The sequence below is a fragment of the Muscardinus avellanarius genome (genome assembly GCF_963383645.1).
Source record: "Muscardinus avellanarius genome assembly, chromosome: 11".
Taxonomy (NCBI): Eukaryota; Metazoa; Chordata; class Mammalia; order Rodentia; family Gliridae; genus Muscardinus; species Muscardinus avellanarius.
This window is the reverse complement of record NC_137797.1, coordinates 72,332,363-72,349,172: the sequence shown is the minus strand read 5'-3', so window position 1 is coordinate 72,349,172 and position 16,810 is coordinate 72,332,363. Positions and strand designations below refer to the sequence as shown.

Genomic DNA, 16,810 nt, shown 5'->3' with positions numbered 1-16,810 from the left:
CTACCCCCATTTGGGAAAAAAAGTCACTTGCATAATCCTCTTGGTATCCCCTGCTCACCGGTCTGAGGGCAGAGGAGCATGGTCCAGGAACGGCCTATCAGGCTGTGCTCCCGTGGTCCAGGCGCGGCCTGCCGGGGTGTGCTCCCTTCTGCAGTTGGCAAGGTCTGGAGGCTCAGTGCCCCACCACTGCTCCACCCAGCAGGCACAGGTCCACTCAGTGCCACCGTGGTCCCTTCAGCTGAGTCTGCAGCTGGGCCCTGCTAACTGCTGGGGCCCCCATTGAGGAAGTAGGTGGTCATCTCCCCCTTGCCCTTCACCTTGACCACCCCTCGACATTCCAGTTGATAGCCTTTGGCAGCTAGAACCTGGTACAGGTCCGTGGTCACCTGGAGGAGTGGGAAGGGAGCCTGCTAAGCCTGGAATCCTTCCTGCTGCTTTGCAGAAGCCCATGGATCTATAGTCAGGTGAGTTCCCCTCCCCAGGTCCCACCCCACCAGCCACAGAAGACTGCTACCCTGCCCCTGTCCAGCAGAGACCTGTAGAAGCCCTCTGAACCCAGACCCCACCCGGCCTTGGCTCACATCCCCCTCACCTGTATTCGGTCAGGGACCCCTGTGCTGTCCATACGACTAGAGACATTCACTGTGTTCCCCCAGATGTCATACTGTGGCTTCCGGGCCCCAATGACTCCTGCCACAACTGGACCCATGTTTAGCCCTGAGGTAGAGAGAACAGCAAGAGAGTAAGACGGGTGAATGATGCTCAAGGGCCAGCCCAGGAATCACCCCTCCTCCTGGTACCTTGAGAGAAGGGCCCAGAAAAAAATAATTAGAAAGATGTCTCCTGGTGGTAAAGAATGGAAGGTCTGGGAATGCCAGCTGAGGACCTGAGCCTAGGGCACAGGGATCCAAAAGTCACTCATCTACTAAAAGTTGGCTCTGTGCTGGAGTAAGGATTTTATACAGTTGCCTGTTCTCAGCTCCTCTCAAAGGTGGGTATTATGAGAGAGAGAGAGAGAGAGAGAGAGAGAGAGAGAGAGAGAGAGAGTGTGTGTGTGTGTGTGTGTGTGTGTGTGTGTGTGTATAGAACCTCCTTAAGTAGCTGAGGCTTGGCAGTTAATCTGCTTCAGCCTTCTAAAGTAAAAGGTGGTTACTGTCACTATTTTATAGACAAGGTTTGGAATGATTTTTTTTTTTTTTGTACTGGGGATTAAACCCAGGGACATTCTACCTCTGAGCTACACCTCCAGCCCTATTTTATTCCTTATTTTTTTTTTTTTTTTTTTGGTGGTACTGGGGTTCCTGGAAGCCCTTCTACTCTGGGCTACACTCCCAGACCTATTTTTTAACTTTATGTGGAAACAGGGTCTTTTAAGCCAGCAAGGCTGGCTCCGAACTAGTGTGATCCTCCTGTCTCTGCCTCCCAAGCGCGGGGATTACAAGCGTGCGCCACCACGCCCAGCTTTTTTATTCCTTATTTTGAAACAAGGGTCTCACTAAGTTGCAGAGGGCTTCACTAAATTGTTGACGTTGGCTTCAAACCTGCAATCCTTTGTCTCAGCCCCTAAGTACTAGGATTACAGGCATGTGCCACCATGCCTGGCACTTTTTTTGTGTGTGTGTATAGTACTGGGGATAGAACCCAGGGGCCTTCTACCAAACAGCTACACCTCTAGAACTATTTTATTTCTTATTTGGAAACAGGGTCTCACTAAGTTGTTGAGAGCCTAAGTAGTTGAGGCTGGCTTTGAACCTGTGATCCTCCTGTCTCAGCCTCCCTCTTATTATAAGCGTGCAGCACCACACCCGGCTAAGATGACTTATTAAATGGAGCAGCTAAACTGGAGGTGGTGGCTCACTCCTGTAATCTCAGTATTTGGGAAGCTGACACAGGAGGATCGCACATACGCAGCCAGCCTCAGCTACTTAGTGAGGCTCTCCACAACTTAGTGAGACCCAGTTTCAAAATAAAGAATAAAAATAAGGCAGGGGGTTTAGCTCGGAGGTAGATTACCCCTGGGTTCCATCCCCAGACCCATAAAAAAAAAAAAAAAAAAAAAAAGGGCTGGGGTGTAGCTTGGAGCTAGAATGCCTCTGGGTTCAATCCTCAGTATGAAAAAAAAAAAAAAATGGAGCAGCCAGAGACAACCAGTCAGACTCCAGGATCCATGCAGTTAATCATGACCTCCACTAGTCCACCCAAAAAGCACCTATGTCAGGCTGGCCACAGATAAGGACACAGCACTGGAGTTTAGAGAACCCTGGATTTGTATCTCTGCTCAGCCACTTACTAGTCTTTTGACATTTCTTTTTGTGTGTGTGATGCTGGGGATTGAACCCAGGGGCATTCTACCTCTGAGCTACACCCCTAGCCTGATTTTTTATTCTTTCTTTCTTTCTTTACTTATTTATTTTGGTGGTACTGGGGATGGAACCCTTCTATACCACCAGGCTATTCTTCCAGACCTTTTTTTTGTGTGTGTGGTACTGGGGTTCCTGAAAGCCCTTCTACCTCTGGGCTACACTCCCAGACCTATTTTATACTTTTTTTTTTTAAACAGGGTCTCTTAAGTCAGCACGGCTGACTTCGAACCTGCAGGATCCTCCTGTCTCCACCTCCCAAGTGTGGGGATTACAAGCGTGCGCCACCACGCCCGGCTATTCTTTATTTTAAAACAGGGTTTTACTGAGTTGTAGAGGGCCTAAGTAGCTGAAGCTGGCCACAAACCAAGATCCTCCTGTCTCAGCCTCCCAAATGCTGGGATTACAAGAGTGCACCACCACACCAGGCCTGTCTTTTGACATTTCTCTGAGAGTCAGTCTCCTCCTCTTTATTTCTCCTTCTTCTTCTTCTTCTTTTTTTTTTTTTGGTGGTACTGGGGATGGAACCCAGGGGCCTTCTACCTTTGGGTTACACCCCCAGACCTATTTTGTTTAACTTTTATTTTGAAACAGGGTCTCACTAAGTTGCTGAGAGCCTCACTAAGGTTGCTGAGGCTTTAAATCTGCAATCCTCCTGTCTCAGCCTCCCATGTACTGGGATTACAAATATGTGGCACCACGCCCAGCTGCTGAGAGTTTTGCTACATTGCTGAGGCTGGCCTTAAAACTGCGATTCCCCAGTCTTGGCCTTCCAAGTGCTGGGGTTACAGGCATGTACCACTCTGCCCGGATTTTTTTGTTTTGTTTTTTAGATATGAGGAATTGAACCCAGGCACTCTTTACCACAAAGCTACCTTCTTTGCCCTTTATTTTTTGTTTTAAGATGACAAACTCCCCCTGAATTGCCAAGGCTGGCCTTGCACTTGTGATTCTCCCTGCTCAGCCTCCCAAGTAGCTGGGATTATAGACTCGAACCACTGCACCTGGCTGATCCCTGTTTTGAACATCAGACTTGACAGAGAAGGTGGCAGGGAAAGAATCCCCCTAGAAGCACGGATGGAGAATTTCTGACTCTATTCTAGCCTATATAGAGCCTCAGCTTCGCCTAGAAACAGTTCTGGAAAAATCTGTCATAGAACCAGGCTCTCTCACCAATCTTCATCTGGAAATTGTTGAAGGAGTGCTCGTTGATGTGTTTCATTTGCTCCATGAGCCGCATGGCGTAGTCAGCAAGGGCCGTGATGTGGGAGCGGCCCACCTGATCATAGGTGCTAGCGTTCAGCCCCGAGGCAGCCATGTAGGTGCTACCGATTGTCTTGATTTTCTCCAGCTGCCTGAACCGTTCTTCACTGATGATCTGGACAACACAGGGGAATCTGGCTGTCAAGGCAAAGAGGCCAAACCCAGCCTTGCCCCAAGGTTCCTTCCCTGTCATGCCTTGGGCTCTCTTCCCCTCTTCCCTATTTCAATAGCCCCCTCCCTTAGTGGGTGAGCCCCTTCCAGCTGCTGCTCTCAGTAAAGCCTTAAAGAGCCACAAAAATGGCTCCAGGCAAGGAATTGGGATACAGCTTCAGTAGAGGCGCTGTGATAGCCTGCTCACAGAACACAGAACAGCAGAGGGACACAGCACACTAGTTACTCCAACCTTCCCCTTTTGGGAAACTGAGCCCCAGGGTAAGGAAGGGCCGTCCCATTCCTGACCTGTACATTCATGGTACTTCCTCACATTTTGCTTCTACTTTCTCTATTCGAGGGACCATCTTGCTTGCTTGGTTTTATGGGGCTCTGTCCACAAACTGCCGTCCTCTTCAATGCTATCTACCTGGTACCTATCCGACCCCCACAGATCCTCATGTCCTCCTTTGCTCCCCAACAAGATGGCCCTGCCCTGCCCCACTGCCCTGACCCCTTGCTGTCTCTGATGCCTTCGTGGGTCTCTGTCCTTGTCTCCACTGTATCTACCCTCACCTCTCTCCATGACATCTTTGGCTCCCATCACATCTCTCTTCTCCTAGTACCGCCCACCCCCTCCAATCGTGGTCTTCTCATCCAAAGCTTGCTTTGTTCCCCTGGTCCCCAAGTTCCCCCACTATCTGCCAGCTCCAGTCAGCTGGCCAAGTACCTCGTCAAAGTCAGCGATGATCTCGTTGAGCAGCCGCAGGCACTCCACACCCTCGTTGTTTGCCTCCAGCTCCACATAGAACTCAGAGAAGTTGGCAATGGAGGCAAACATAACAGCCACACACTCACAAGACTGATAATAGAGCTCATCATTCCGGCGCTCACGGGCCAGGAAGTGGGCAGCCACGTCCTTGGGCAGAATGTTATGCAGTAGCCGCCGGTTATATGCCTGGAGCTCCTCCATCTCCTCCTTCTCCCCAGTTGCCTGTGGACACCACACCCATCACCCACTACTCAGCATTCACAGGGGTGAATGAGTGCAGTGGCCAAGGCCTGGAGATGGGCATCAAAGGGAATCACGTAGCCGGGCGTGGAGGCGCACGCTTGTAATCCCCGCGCTTGGGAGGCTGAGACAGGAGGATCGCACAGGTTCAAAGCCAGCCTCAGCTGCTGAGTGAGGCTCTCAGCAACTTAGTGAGACCCTGTTTCCAAATAAAGTATAAAATAGGTCTAGGAGTATACCTAGAGGTAGAAAAGCCCCTGGATTCCACCCCCAGTAACACACACACACACACACACACACAAAGGAATCACGTAGAGGAAAAAAGACACAAATAGATGAGGCCTAAGGTAAATACAGGAGGGGACAGGGGACATGGTTTGGGCACAGAGAAAGCATGGAGTCAGGTGGGTGTAGGGCAGCCGGATCCTTGGCCATCTAACAGGGATGCATCTCCAGAGTGGCCCAGGTTCTGTCCCTGAGTACCACCCCTCCCCCAAAGGCCACCCCACTTACCTGCAGTTTCCAGAGGAAGTCCAGGCGGGCAGTTGACTCCACCTGCTGGGCATGCAGATACAGCGCCAGGGCAAACACCAGCAGTATCACAGGGGTCATGTATTTGAGGGCCACCCTCCCTGCAGCTGGGCTGCGGTTAAGCAGAGACATGCTTGGTGTCTAAGGGAAGCATCTGCCGGCCCCACCCTTTGCAGCCCCAGAACCCTCACTTACCAGTCTAGCCCACTGAAGGTCTCATTGGAAGAAGCCCTAGCAAAAAGACATAAGAGACAAAGTTAACTGCTTCCTAGGTTACTAGGCAGGACACAGAAGGGAGAGAGAGACTGCATCACTGAGCCTACACCACGGTCAGGCATGGCGCCAGGGCTTTTCTTGCTCTTGGTGGCTCCTCTACTCACCAGCCATCTGACCTGAGACATGTTGCTTAAAACTCTCTAAACCTCAGTTTCCTCATATAAAAGACTCAGCATAAGCCAGGTGTGGTGGCACTTGCCTATAATCCCAGTACTTGGGAGATACCAGGAGGATCACAGGTTCAAGGCCAGCCCCAGCAACTCAGTGAGGCCCTCTGCAACTTAATTTGATCCTGTTTCAAAATAAAAATAAAATTGGGCTGGAGATTTAGCTCAGAGGTACAATGCCTTTGTGTTCAATCCCCAGCACTATAAATAAATGAATTGACTCAGCACCAGCCTGGCATACAGTAAGCCTTCATAAATGTTAGTTACTATAATCTCTTTACAACTGCCCTGCGATATCGGTGGCATTGCCATTTTACAAGTGGCAAAACTGAGGGTCAGAGAAGTTGACTCATATGTTCAAGATTACATAGCTACTGAGCTGAGAGCAGGGATGAAAACAGAGCAGACTCCAGAGGCTCCTTCTACCCCAGGCTGTGGCCCATATCACCAGTGGTTTTGCGGGGGAAAAGCCAGTGTGGTGTCCCATGCAAAGCCCTCAAGTAGGATCCACAAGTTTTGGTTCCCAGCCAAGGCTCTGCCACCAAGCAGATCTGTGACCCACAGGTAGTTAAGACAGTGGGTAGGAAAGTACCAGCAAATCCAAGATGTTTTTTGTTTTGTTTTGTTTTTACTGTCCAGCCTAAAGACACAGGGATTTCCCAGGACTGGGGTTTCCTCAGAGTAACTACCTGGGGTCACATGCACATGCTGGGAGCTCCTCTGTCTCCTTTCTTTCCCCTACAAGTGAGCTGTGGCATTCCAAGGGCACAAGGGCTTGGACACAAGTGAGGCTCTCAGTGACCCAGCAGGGTCAGGGAGCCTCCTGGGGTACTAAAGGGGCTGAAAATAAACTTACAAGCCATGGACACCAAGCAGTAGGTCGTAGTTGTCAAAGACGGTGGCTGGAGGACCCAGCAGAAGCAGCACCAAGTAGATGAGTCCCAAGACAAAGATCATGGCCAACTTGCCGATGCTGCTGATGTGCAGGAAGACAGAGCTGGCCAAGAGACTCAGCAGCATGTTCCCGATGAAGTACTGGGGGGCGATGGCAGAGGCAGCGTTGGGGGATGGCAGAGGCCGAGGCACCGGTGGCAGGGAGAGTCCTGCACTCCCCTGCCTGACTCAGCCTCCCCTCCACAGCCCTCAAACCCCAATACCCTTCACCCTCGGTGCCCAGCCTACTTCACGCCAGGGCCCTTGGTTGCTCCTAGAGTGGGGAACTCTAGCGAGTTCCTGGGTCCCCAGTGCCCATCACCAGGCCTAGCACAGAGGGGTCAATAACTGTGCCAGGATACCCCCCTCTGCCTGAACACTGCTCGGACACCTCAGGGAAGCTGCAGGTGGGTGCGGTGCCCTCACACAGGGGAGCATCCAGGCCCAGAGAGTAATTGAGCTGTTGTAGGTGGCAGGCGGTGATGTCAGCCGGTGTTAAATTCAGCATCTGGGCTGCACAGGTCCGTATGGGAGTGTGGTTACAGGTGAACTGCAAAAGCCAGGTGCATATCAGGATAACCAAGAAGGGAAGGGTTTACAAAGGGGACATAGTTCTCAGGGATGAAAAGAAGTGGGGAAGATGAGAGAGGAGAATTGGCTTTAACCTCCCCCTCCTCTAGGGCACTGGCTCCTTGGGGGCAGGAAAATGAGTCTCCTTCCCTATTTCCCAGTGCTACAGCTGTGCTAGGCACAGAGCGGAGGTGGGAGAACTCCCAGTGACCCCTTACCATGTTAGCAATGGCAGAAACGAACACGAGCAGGACCGAAAAGATGCCAACTGCGGTGCTGTGGGCCCGTGAGCGGACGATGCTACGAGACAGACTTTGTAGGGCCTTAGGAAACAGCTGGAGTTGCAAAAGACCCAGAGTTGGAGGCCATATCAGCCAAGAAAGAAGGCCAACCAGGGATGGTGCCCAGCGGGAGAGGCATGGCTTCCTCACCCCCTCTTAGCATGGGACCCCTCCCTTTCCCCCAGCAGCCCTGAGGAAGTCCCCTACGTACAGAACCGCAGGTGTACACCGCACAGATCAGCACAGTGACCAGCAACAGCAGGAAGATACTGGCATAGATCCCAAGCATCAGGGTGGAGCTGGGGAAGGACCGGGCCAGGGAAAACGTCACTCAGGAATTTGCGGCATCCCTGTCCCACCCCCGTAAAGGCAGGCAGGGGTGCAGGCTCCAAGGACTAGAACCTGGAGTTTGCACGGGCGTTTAGGAAGGTTCTGGGGGGCAGGGAGGAGGAGTGGGGCTCTCACTGTGGGAAGACGAGGAGCTGGATGAAACAGATGAAGCAGAAGACCAACAGGGCGCAAGCCACATAGGCTCCGAAGCGGGGATCCACCTTCTGCGAGTACTGAGGGAGAGGAGGCTGAGTTGAGTGCTGGGCCCTGCCCTGGGGGAGGCAGGGACGGCAAGGACAGTGCACTACCAGGAGCCTCAAGGGGAGGACAGACCACCGCCTGACTGATGGGAACCCCCACCCTACTCGCTGGTCCCTCCACATTCCCCAAAACCTTCTCAGGCTCTCACTTGTGCCCAGCCTTTCCTGCCTGGACCTGCCCTTCCCCAGCCCTTGTCCTTTGGCACGTGCATCCCCCAAACCTTCTTCTCAAGATCCTCTCTCTGGAAGGTGAGCAGGAACCGGCGCACATGGTCCTTACGCAGCTGATCGATGCTGCGGGCGTCAATGGCGCGGCCCAGGAATTCGTCCACCTCATCCTCAGGGTTCAGGGCATCTTGGGCACCCCGGCTGTGGGCAGGGAGCATGCTTCACCAGGTGTATGGGCGATGGCATGTGGTAAGAGATGAGAAAAGGAGGCACAGGCAGGAGCCAGGGAGGGGGTGTGAGGTGTGACACATGGATGTGGCGGCGGAGGCTTCTCCTCCTCCTCTCTCCCTCTCTTACACTTACACACACACACACACACACACACACACACACACACACACACACACCTCTTGAAAACACCCAGGAAGGGGAGACCACAGGTCCTGCAGCCCTGCCCCAGGTGCAAGTGCTTTTCCCTCTTCCTCCCCCATCAACAACTTCACTTACTTGTCTTTGCTGGAATCGTCAATGCCCTGGAAAAGAGATCAGCGTATGCGTGAGGCGAGGGCCACCACTTCACCTCTCCCATTCTCAACACTGCGCTAAGGGTGTCCTCACACACACTTTGGGGACTTGGGACCCCTGGGTGAAATCATCCTTTGTGTCCCCTATATTCGAAAGCATTCATGAAGACAGCAGCTGCAGGGCGGAGAGGGACACAGAATGCTGAGGGAGACAAAAACACGAAGCCTCGGGTCCTTTACCATCTGGCGGAAAGCCTTGGAGTCCTTGGTCCGGGAGAAAGCCCGGTCCGGCACCCAGCGTGGCATTAGCCCTTCCATGGAGTTGGCTCGTGTCCGCTGCAGCTTGGCCAGCATGGCCTTTTCCTCTTTCTGTGTGGGCAGTGTGGATATGGCTCAGGAGGCCCCAAGAAGGCCTCTGCTGGCTCAGCCCCATCTGTCCCTCTCCCTGCCTGCTCCTCCCCACCGCCCTGCCCTGGCCCTGACCCGTTTCTGGCTGGCGCCCAGGATGAGGAAGGTCTCGATGCGCTGCTCCTTGAGGTATGCATTGCGCTCTCCGCCACGGCCTGGCTCCACCTCATAGTCCCCATTCAGGTACTGCAGCGTGGCCCGTGTGATGTGGATGCGGCTGTGTGGGGCAAGGAGGTGAACCAGTGCCCTCCCACCTCATTCCCATCCCCCACTGCCCCATCCCTCTACTCACCCTGCCCGGCCCCCCGCCTCCATGTGGTTGGCCAGGGTCACATCATTGGACCACACATCAAACTGCCATTTCCGCAGGCCGAGGACGCCGCAGTGCACGCGCCCACTGTGGATGCCCACACGCATGTTGACATTCACACCTGTCACCTCACGCACCAGCCTGGGAAGAAGCAGCTCAGAATCAGCTCCTGGCAGACTTCCTCTCCCCCAGCCCAGCAGCCCAGTGGGCAAGGACAGACCCAGAAGCAGGGGGCAGGAGCACAGCCTTGGCTGGACTCAGGCAGAAGGCCACAGGGCCCTCAAGGACAAAGGTATGAGAACTGTGTGCAGCAGAGGCCTGCAGCTTTGGTGGAACTGAGCTGGGAGAGGAAGAACCACTATTCTCACCCCGGCCTGCTCAGCTGGCTTCTCCAGTCCCAACCCCCAACATCCCAGCTCCCTGCACCCTCTAGGCTGGTTGGAGCCCAAGGGTGCACATGGGTCTTCATGTGGGCTGGAGAAAGATCCATTCCCCTCCTAAAGACAGACCAGAGAAAGAGCCAAGACCAAGAAAATTCCTGAAGACACATCAAAGAGTAGGAGCAGCCTGGGGCACCCACAGTTCCAGGAAGCCTGGGCAGGGGTGCTGCTTACGAGATGGCCTCGATCATGTCCACCCCCATCTCCACACAGCAGTGGGCATGGTCCGCCCGGGCCTCCGGCAGCCCTGACACACAGTAGTAACAGTCCCCTAAGATTTTGATCCTCAGGCAATGGTTTTCCTGAAGGGGAAGAGGTGGAGGGAAGGCTCGCCTTTACTCTCTTGCCTACCTGGCCCCCTGGCCCCACTGCAGACTCCCTCCGCCCCCACAACTCCAGCTGCCACCGGCAAAGCTGGGCTCTCACCAGGGTCGGCAGCACCCCCAAGCCCCAGCGCCCTCACCGCAGCCAGCTTGTCAAACCGGGCAAAGAGCTCATTCAAGGTCATGACCAGCTCCTGCGCAGTGCACTGAGAGGCCAGGCTGGTGAAGCCCTCAATGTCCGCAAATAGGATACTGTGGGCAAGAGCAAAGGATGGATAGGTCATGTAGCCCATCGGGGATCCCAGACCTTCCCAGCCTTCTCTGCACCCTCCCACCCCACCCTACCTGACGTTGTCATGCTTCTGGATGTAGATCTTGTGGAACATCATGTCTTCTTTTTTTGTGTTGATGTCTTCTTTCATCTCCATGGCAACGTGCTGGGGCAACACTGACAGCAGCAGCCGCTCCTAGACCAGTGGTTCCAACAGGGCACTACTATCCTTTCTGCCTCACCTTGCAACCCCTCCTGAACCCTGCACATTTCCAGAGCCTTCCCACATATCTCTGGTGACCCGGGCTTCGCCTCTGGACAATGGTCCAACACTGCCCACCGCCATCCTCAGCAGATATCCATCCTAGCCTTCTGATCAACCTCCACTCTATCCCCCGAATGCACTGTCTATTCCCACCCTTGGCGACAGTCCCGGGGGAGCCCTTCACGCCGTGGCCCACCAGCTTGGACAAGGCAGCAGGTCCCATCTGCAAGTGATTTAGGGTAGGAAGGGGAACACCCTCGTCAGGGAAGCGGCCCCCACCTGCTGCCGGTTCTCATGCTGCAGGTGCAGCCGAGCCTGGATGTAACCGCGGGTCTCCTGAAAGGCCTGGCGCTGAGACACTTCAGCTGGGTAGTGTGTGCAGATGCCAATGACGTTGGTGCAGAGGAACAGCACCACGTTAGCACCAAGCTGCAGGAAGGTGGCAGAGGCAGATGGGTGACCACCACCTCCAACACACGCACACATGCATGCATACCACTTGCTGGGCTCTCTCTGAACATGCTCCTTTGGGAAAGAAGCCAGGTTCCTGCTCCCTGTCTGTCCCCACTTCTGCAGTACGACTCCCCCATTCTCTCAGATCTAATCTCTCTTCCTGGATCACTCCATGACTATAAAAGTGATCTCATCACAACTTCAAAAAGAAGGAGCACCAACTAGAACCAGCCAGGTCATGGGGCCCCCATCACCCATGATACAAAAGACAAGCTCTCCTTCTGCATGTGGCTTTCCTTACAGAAGGACAGCACCCAGGAGACCTGGGCTTTCCCTTCTCCTGTGAATGACCCAGGCAACTTATCTCCCTAGGCCTGTTTGCTCATCTATAACCCAAATGCAGGAATGAGATCTCTAAAGTCTCTCCCCCTGAAGACTGAGTAATAACGACTGTTATTATTATTACTATCATTATGGTAGCTAGTTTACTGGCCATCTGCAATGTGCCAGGATTCTGTGGATGCTTTCTATACATTAACTAATGTATTTCTTACATCTAAGAATTAAATAACAGTATCCCTTTGGGTGTATGTGTGCATTTGTGTGTGCACTAAGAGTTGAACCCAGAAGTATTATACTTGAGCCCTTTATATTTTTTTATTTTGAAACACGATCTAGCTAAGTTTCACCACACTGTCCTGCAATCCACCTGCAATCCTCCAGTCTCAGCCTCCCAAGTACTAGGATTACAGGCATGTGCCACTGAACCTGGCTACAGTATCTTAGTTTAAAGGTGAGGGATTCAGGCATGGAAAGGCTGAGTAACCAAGATCACACAGTTGGTGTGGCTCACACAGGACTTGAGCCCAGGAAGTGAGACTCCAAACCTGTGTCCTAATCCCTAGGTAATCCAGGTTCCCAAGAGCCCTTCTCATTCCACTGACTTCAGCTCTCCAGGTCCAGCCTGAGAACCCAGGCTCAGGAGTCATCGATTCCACTGCTACAAAGAACGCTCCCTAACTGGGGATGAGGTGCCACTCCACCTAGCCACCCCCTCCTGAGGCACAGGCAGCCTGAAGCCAGCAGCACCAGCAACGGCTAGACAGCAAGTCCAAGAGAAGCAGGCCTCGGTGTCCTGGAAACTCTGGGTTAACCTGGCGCTGTGGCTCTACCCCAGAGCTGGAAGGGCAGGACTTTGGTTAGGAGGAAGGAGCAAACGCTCAACAACTGACCCGAACCAGGACTAGTCCTGCAGGCTTGGACAGGTCGCTTAATCTTTGGGACCTCAGTTTCCTCTGTGTAAAACGGAGAAGTTGGTCTGGCTAATTCCTAACCATTTTCAGCTCCAATCCTCTAAGGACTGGCCTTCCAGCTTCCTTTCCCAATCCAGTGCACAAGGTCCCAGGACAACTAGGCTGAGCTCCCCCCCCCCCAGCAGCAGGGGTGAAGAGGGGGCACACTATCTCCCTATGGGGCTTCTAAGAATAGCCCCCAATGGGGGAGAAGGAAAAGGGGGGCAAACCAGGCAACTTCCCTTCCTGGCCCCAGGAGCCCAAGAGGAAAATGTGAGTCACAGTGGAGGGAAGGGGAAGGGGAATGAGAGACTGAAATAACTCTGTACACACACATCCCTGTCCAATTGTGAGAAAAAAAATGGACACCAGGACACTGGAGGAGACTCCAGGCTGGGATGGGGTCACTGAGTGAAATGCTCAGAGTGTTTGAATGAGTAGTCAGGGAAGAAAGGTCTTTCCTATGAGCATGAGCAGGGCTGGATCTGGGAAAGGGTGCCCCAAAGAAGGCCACAGCCCCCACTCCATCCAGAAACTCAAGGCCCACATGCACATGGGGAATTCTTCTCAGCTCAGAGGAGGTGTATGGGCAGCCCTGACATATAGATAGGCACACGGGCAGCACGACTTTCTCTGTCATCCCAAGAATACATATGTTGATAGCCAGGTATGATGGTACACATGAGTCTAATCCCAGTGCTTGGGAGGCTGAGACAGAAGGATAGCAGGTTCAAGGCTGGCCTCAACAATTTAGCAAAACCTTCAGTAACTTAGTGAGACCCTGTTTCCAAGGAAAAAAAAAGGAAGGAAGGATGGAGAAAAGAAAAGGGTTGGGGGCTTAGTTTGGTGGTAGAATGCCCCAGGTTCAGTCCACAGTACCAAAACACAAATGTGTCTGCCAAGACCCACAGGGTGAGGCGACAGCCAGACACCCTTGAATAGGCAGGAGGCTGGTGACAATCCTGGCCTCCCTGAGGCTGAGCCTCCCCAATCAGGCACCAGGCCTGACTCTGGACACCATGTCAACTGAGAGCAGGGAAGAAACACCCACCCACCTCCTAGCTAGCCAGCCAGCGAGGAAGGGGGCAGGGAGGCACCACCTCTAAGCTCCCTCTCTCCCAGGAAAGCAGTCCAGCCCCAAGTCCAGCATTGACAAACAACCTGAAAAGAAAAAAAAACCTGGGGACCTAAGAAGGGCAGAAGGACCTGGCCCTTTAAGAGGACTGGTAATGCCCTGCGGGCACGTGCTCCACAAACAAACGAGACTATAAAGTTACTTTAAAAAGGTACGTTGTGTTCTGAAGTACAGGCTGGGCGGGGAAGGGCATCATGCCAGAGCACCTAGCTTTTCACCCCAGGAGCCCCAGGCAGCTTCCTCTCCTTGGGTAAGGCAGGGTGGGCTCTAGCCCACAAACCCTCGGCAAGGCAGAGGCTGGTCCTCACACTGAGCCAGAAGATGACAGCACATGGCATCAGGTGCCAAGGACAGCCCATGAGGAGTGCTTCCCAGGGGGCTGTGCCCACAACAGCCTTGTCTCTGCTCCCTGGACAGAGATGACACGGGACAGTAGACCTCACAAGCATGTCTTTCCAAAAGGGGCTTCCTAGAAGCCCTTGCAGCACTGCCCAGAGCTGACTGCCCCAGGTGAAAACTGTGTCCTCCTGGGTCCTACTCCACTTTGGGAAGGGTGCAGTTCTAACAGCAACACCATGCAGTAGACATTATTTTTACGTGTGTGTATGTGTGTGTGTGTTACTAGGGATTGAACCCAAAGGGATTCTACCTCTGAACTATACCTCCAGCCCAATTTTATTTTTATTTTGAGACAGGGTCTTACTAGGTTGATGAGAATCTCACTACTTGCTGAGGCTATCCAACAACCTGCCATTCTCCTGTCTCAGCCTCCCAAGTACTGAAATTACAGGTGTGTTCCACCATGCCCAGCTTTCACCCATTTTACAGACCAAGAAACAAAGGCTGGAGAGCCAATATCAAGCTGTCAGATCCCACAAAGCAGAATATAGCCCATGGGACAGACAGGTCCGCCTGCAGCCAAGCCCTTGCTCTCACTCCACACAGTGCTCCTGAGCCCTACCTCACCCACACTCGGCCCCAAAGCATTATCAGGCACAGGCAGAGAACCTCGTGGAAAGGATGCCAGGCCCCTGGTACCCAGTATGCAAAGGTGGGCTGCCATCAGACCCACGTGACTCTCTTCTGTAGTCCAAGCCCATTTAGACCATTTTAAGCCCAGGACAGACTCTAGCTCTCCACCTTCCCTGTCATCTCAGAAACGGCCTTGGTCCAAGAGAGAAGTGACTTCACCCTCACCAACTCCATCCAAAACCTACTTGCACCTCCAGATCACTACCTGGAACGGATCTTCAGGAATGGCACCAGGGCCTGATTCTCAGGCACCAACTTGGGGACCAAGATGCCAAGTCCTAGGTACAGCCTGCACTGTCTTCTGAGCCCCCACCCCCACCCCAGGGGCTAAAATCTGTATTCCCTCTTCCAGCTCAGCACTGTGTAGCTACAGGCTGCACTGCTTCAGTGGGCTCAGGACACAGAGCTGGAGACTATGGCCTATGATGACAGACTACAAGCCCCACCTCCCTGCAGAAGTGCCCTCTGCCCCAGATCCCAGCTGAAGACCTGCCCCTCAAACCTGGCCTCCCAGACAGAGCCAGAATTCCCTGTACCCAGGATGTACCCACGACCTGCCCGCCCTTCCTCACCAAGTCCTCTACCCATTTCCGCCTGGGCCCTCCATACTTACCTGCTTCCAGAGGAAGGCATCTCCATGGTTGAGTTGCCAGGCCAAGATCAAATGCAGGGTGGAGAGGCCTAAGCCGCTGAGCACAGCAGCCCGCATGCGGATGGGTAGGAGTGTGTAGGTGATGTAGACAAAGAACACGGGGCACCAGAGGCCCGTCGAGGGGCTGTGCGGGTTGGCTGCCAGGGTGCCCCCGACCTGCACAGCCGCCAGGAGGCCCAGCACCACATAGCTCACCACCCACATGGAGTCCTGGCGGAAGCCATGTCGGTTACATACCACCATAAGTGCCACAAAGAGCATGGCCGCACAGGCCAGCAGGGCCACGTAGGCGGGCTGAGGGCGTGCGGGTGCCGCGTGGAAAGCCAGCAGCACGGCCATGAGCAGCACCAGCACTGCCATGAGCAGTGTTAGGCTGCTCTGGTTCATCTGGAAGAAGTAGCGCTGGTACAGGCGCTCCAGCTTGGCGGAGCGGAACTGCTTGGACTGGAACACCTGCACCAGACGGTGCCAGCAGGATCGCCTGCTCCTGGGTTCCACATCGGGTGCCCCCTCTGTGGCGCCCACGGCCGCTGTCGCCTCGGTGTCCTCAAAGCCTAGGGCCACTGCCCGCAGCCCCAGCTCCATGCCCTTGCCTGGGCCAGCCCTTCGGATGAAGGCATCATCCTGCCAGGGGCACCGGGAGGGAGCTGCAGGGGTGGGGCTGGGTGGCTCCGCATCCTGGAGGCAGCTCATGTAGCGGGGCGTGCAGAAGCCACTGGCCTGAGTTCCACGGCGTGGGCGCTTCTGCCCATTGCGTTCGCCCCAGGCTGTTTTCCGTTCATCCACTTTGGGGACAAGAAGGCCACCAAACCACGACATGCCGCTGGAAGGAATGACATAAAATAGTATTAATATCACCATCAGGGCTACTGCCACCACTCGTAGGGATCTCACGACTTGGGATCTCCCACGGTCAAGCCAAGTTCTGCATACACTCATCCTCATAAAATGACTCTGAGCTAGTCACGGGCCTCCCTCCCCATTCAACAGCTGAGGAACCAACACACAGGTGGAGAAACTTGCCCAAGACTCAGCAACTGCTTACGTGGGAGAACCACGATTCTGAGCCAGATGTGTCTGACTCCACAGCCAGTACACTTAACAATTCACTTCTTCCCTGAAGGCACTAATTATTTCACAGTCACAAACTCAAGTGCCCACGTCAAAGCGTGAAACGGCCCGTAATTGAGAACTGGGAGGCAGAGTCCACACACCACCGAGCACCAGTTAGATGGCTGCCACTGGTGTCCCAGTGGGGCCCAAGCTTCTGATTTTTCAGAAGAAGCTAAAGCATAAAATCCTAGATTTTAATGCAACATCTCCCTATTTTTAAATATTGGCAACTAATCCACATTTTTTCAACACTCCAAGCCAAATAAATCACGTCTGTGGAATGAGTTCTGT

General features: G+C 53.8%; 1 protein-coding gene across 2 annotated transcripts; it reads right to left on the bottom strand.

Moving 5' to 3' along the window:
- Positions 1-260: 260 nt before the first annotated feature.
- Positions 261-16,225, bottom strand: ADCY6 (adenylate cyclase 6; the record flags this gene model as incomplete). Of its 2 annotated transcripts, XM_080705719.1 has the most annotated exons (21): positions 261-386; positions 593-717; positions 3,534-3,738; positions 4,504-4,767; positions 5,299-5,428; positions 5,512-5,547; positions 6,616-6,794; positions 7,084-7,242; positions 7,481-7,597; positions 7,755-7,842; positions 8,009-8,106; positions 8,355-8,502; positions 8,809-8,834; positions 9,066-9,194; positions 9,309-9,450; positions 9,526-9,684; positions 10,158-10,285; positions 10,447-10,558; positions 10,652-10,773; positions 11,122-11,271; positions 15,368-16,225. In XM_080705719.1, the coding sequence occupies 21 exons, from the start codon at positions 16,223-16,225 to the stop codon at positions 261-263; spliced, it is 3,501 nt and encodes a 1,166-aa protein (XP_080561845.1). The 2 variants fall into 2 exon arrangements, with proteins under 2 accessions (XP_080561845.1, XP_080561846.1); XM_080705720.1 differs by lacking the exon at positions 7,084-7,242.
- Positions 16,226-16,810: the final 585 nt, after the last annotated feature.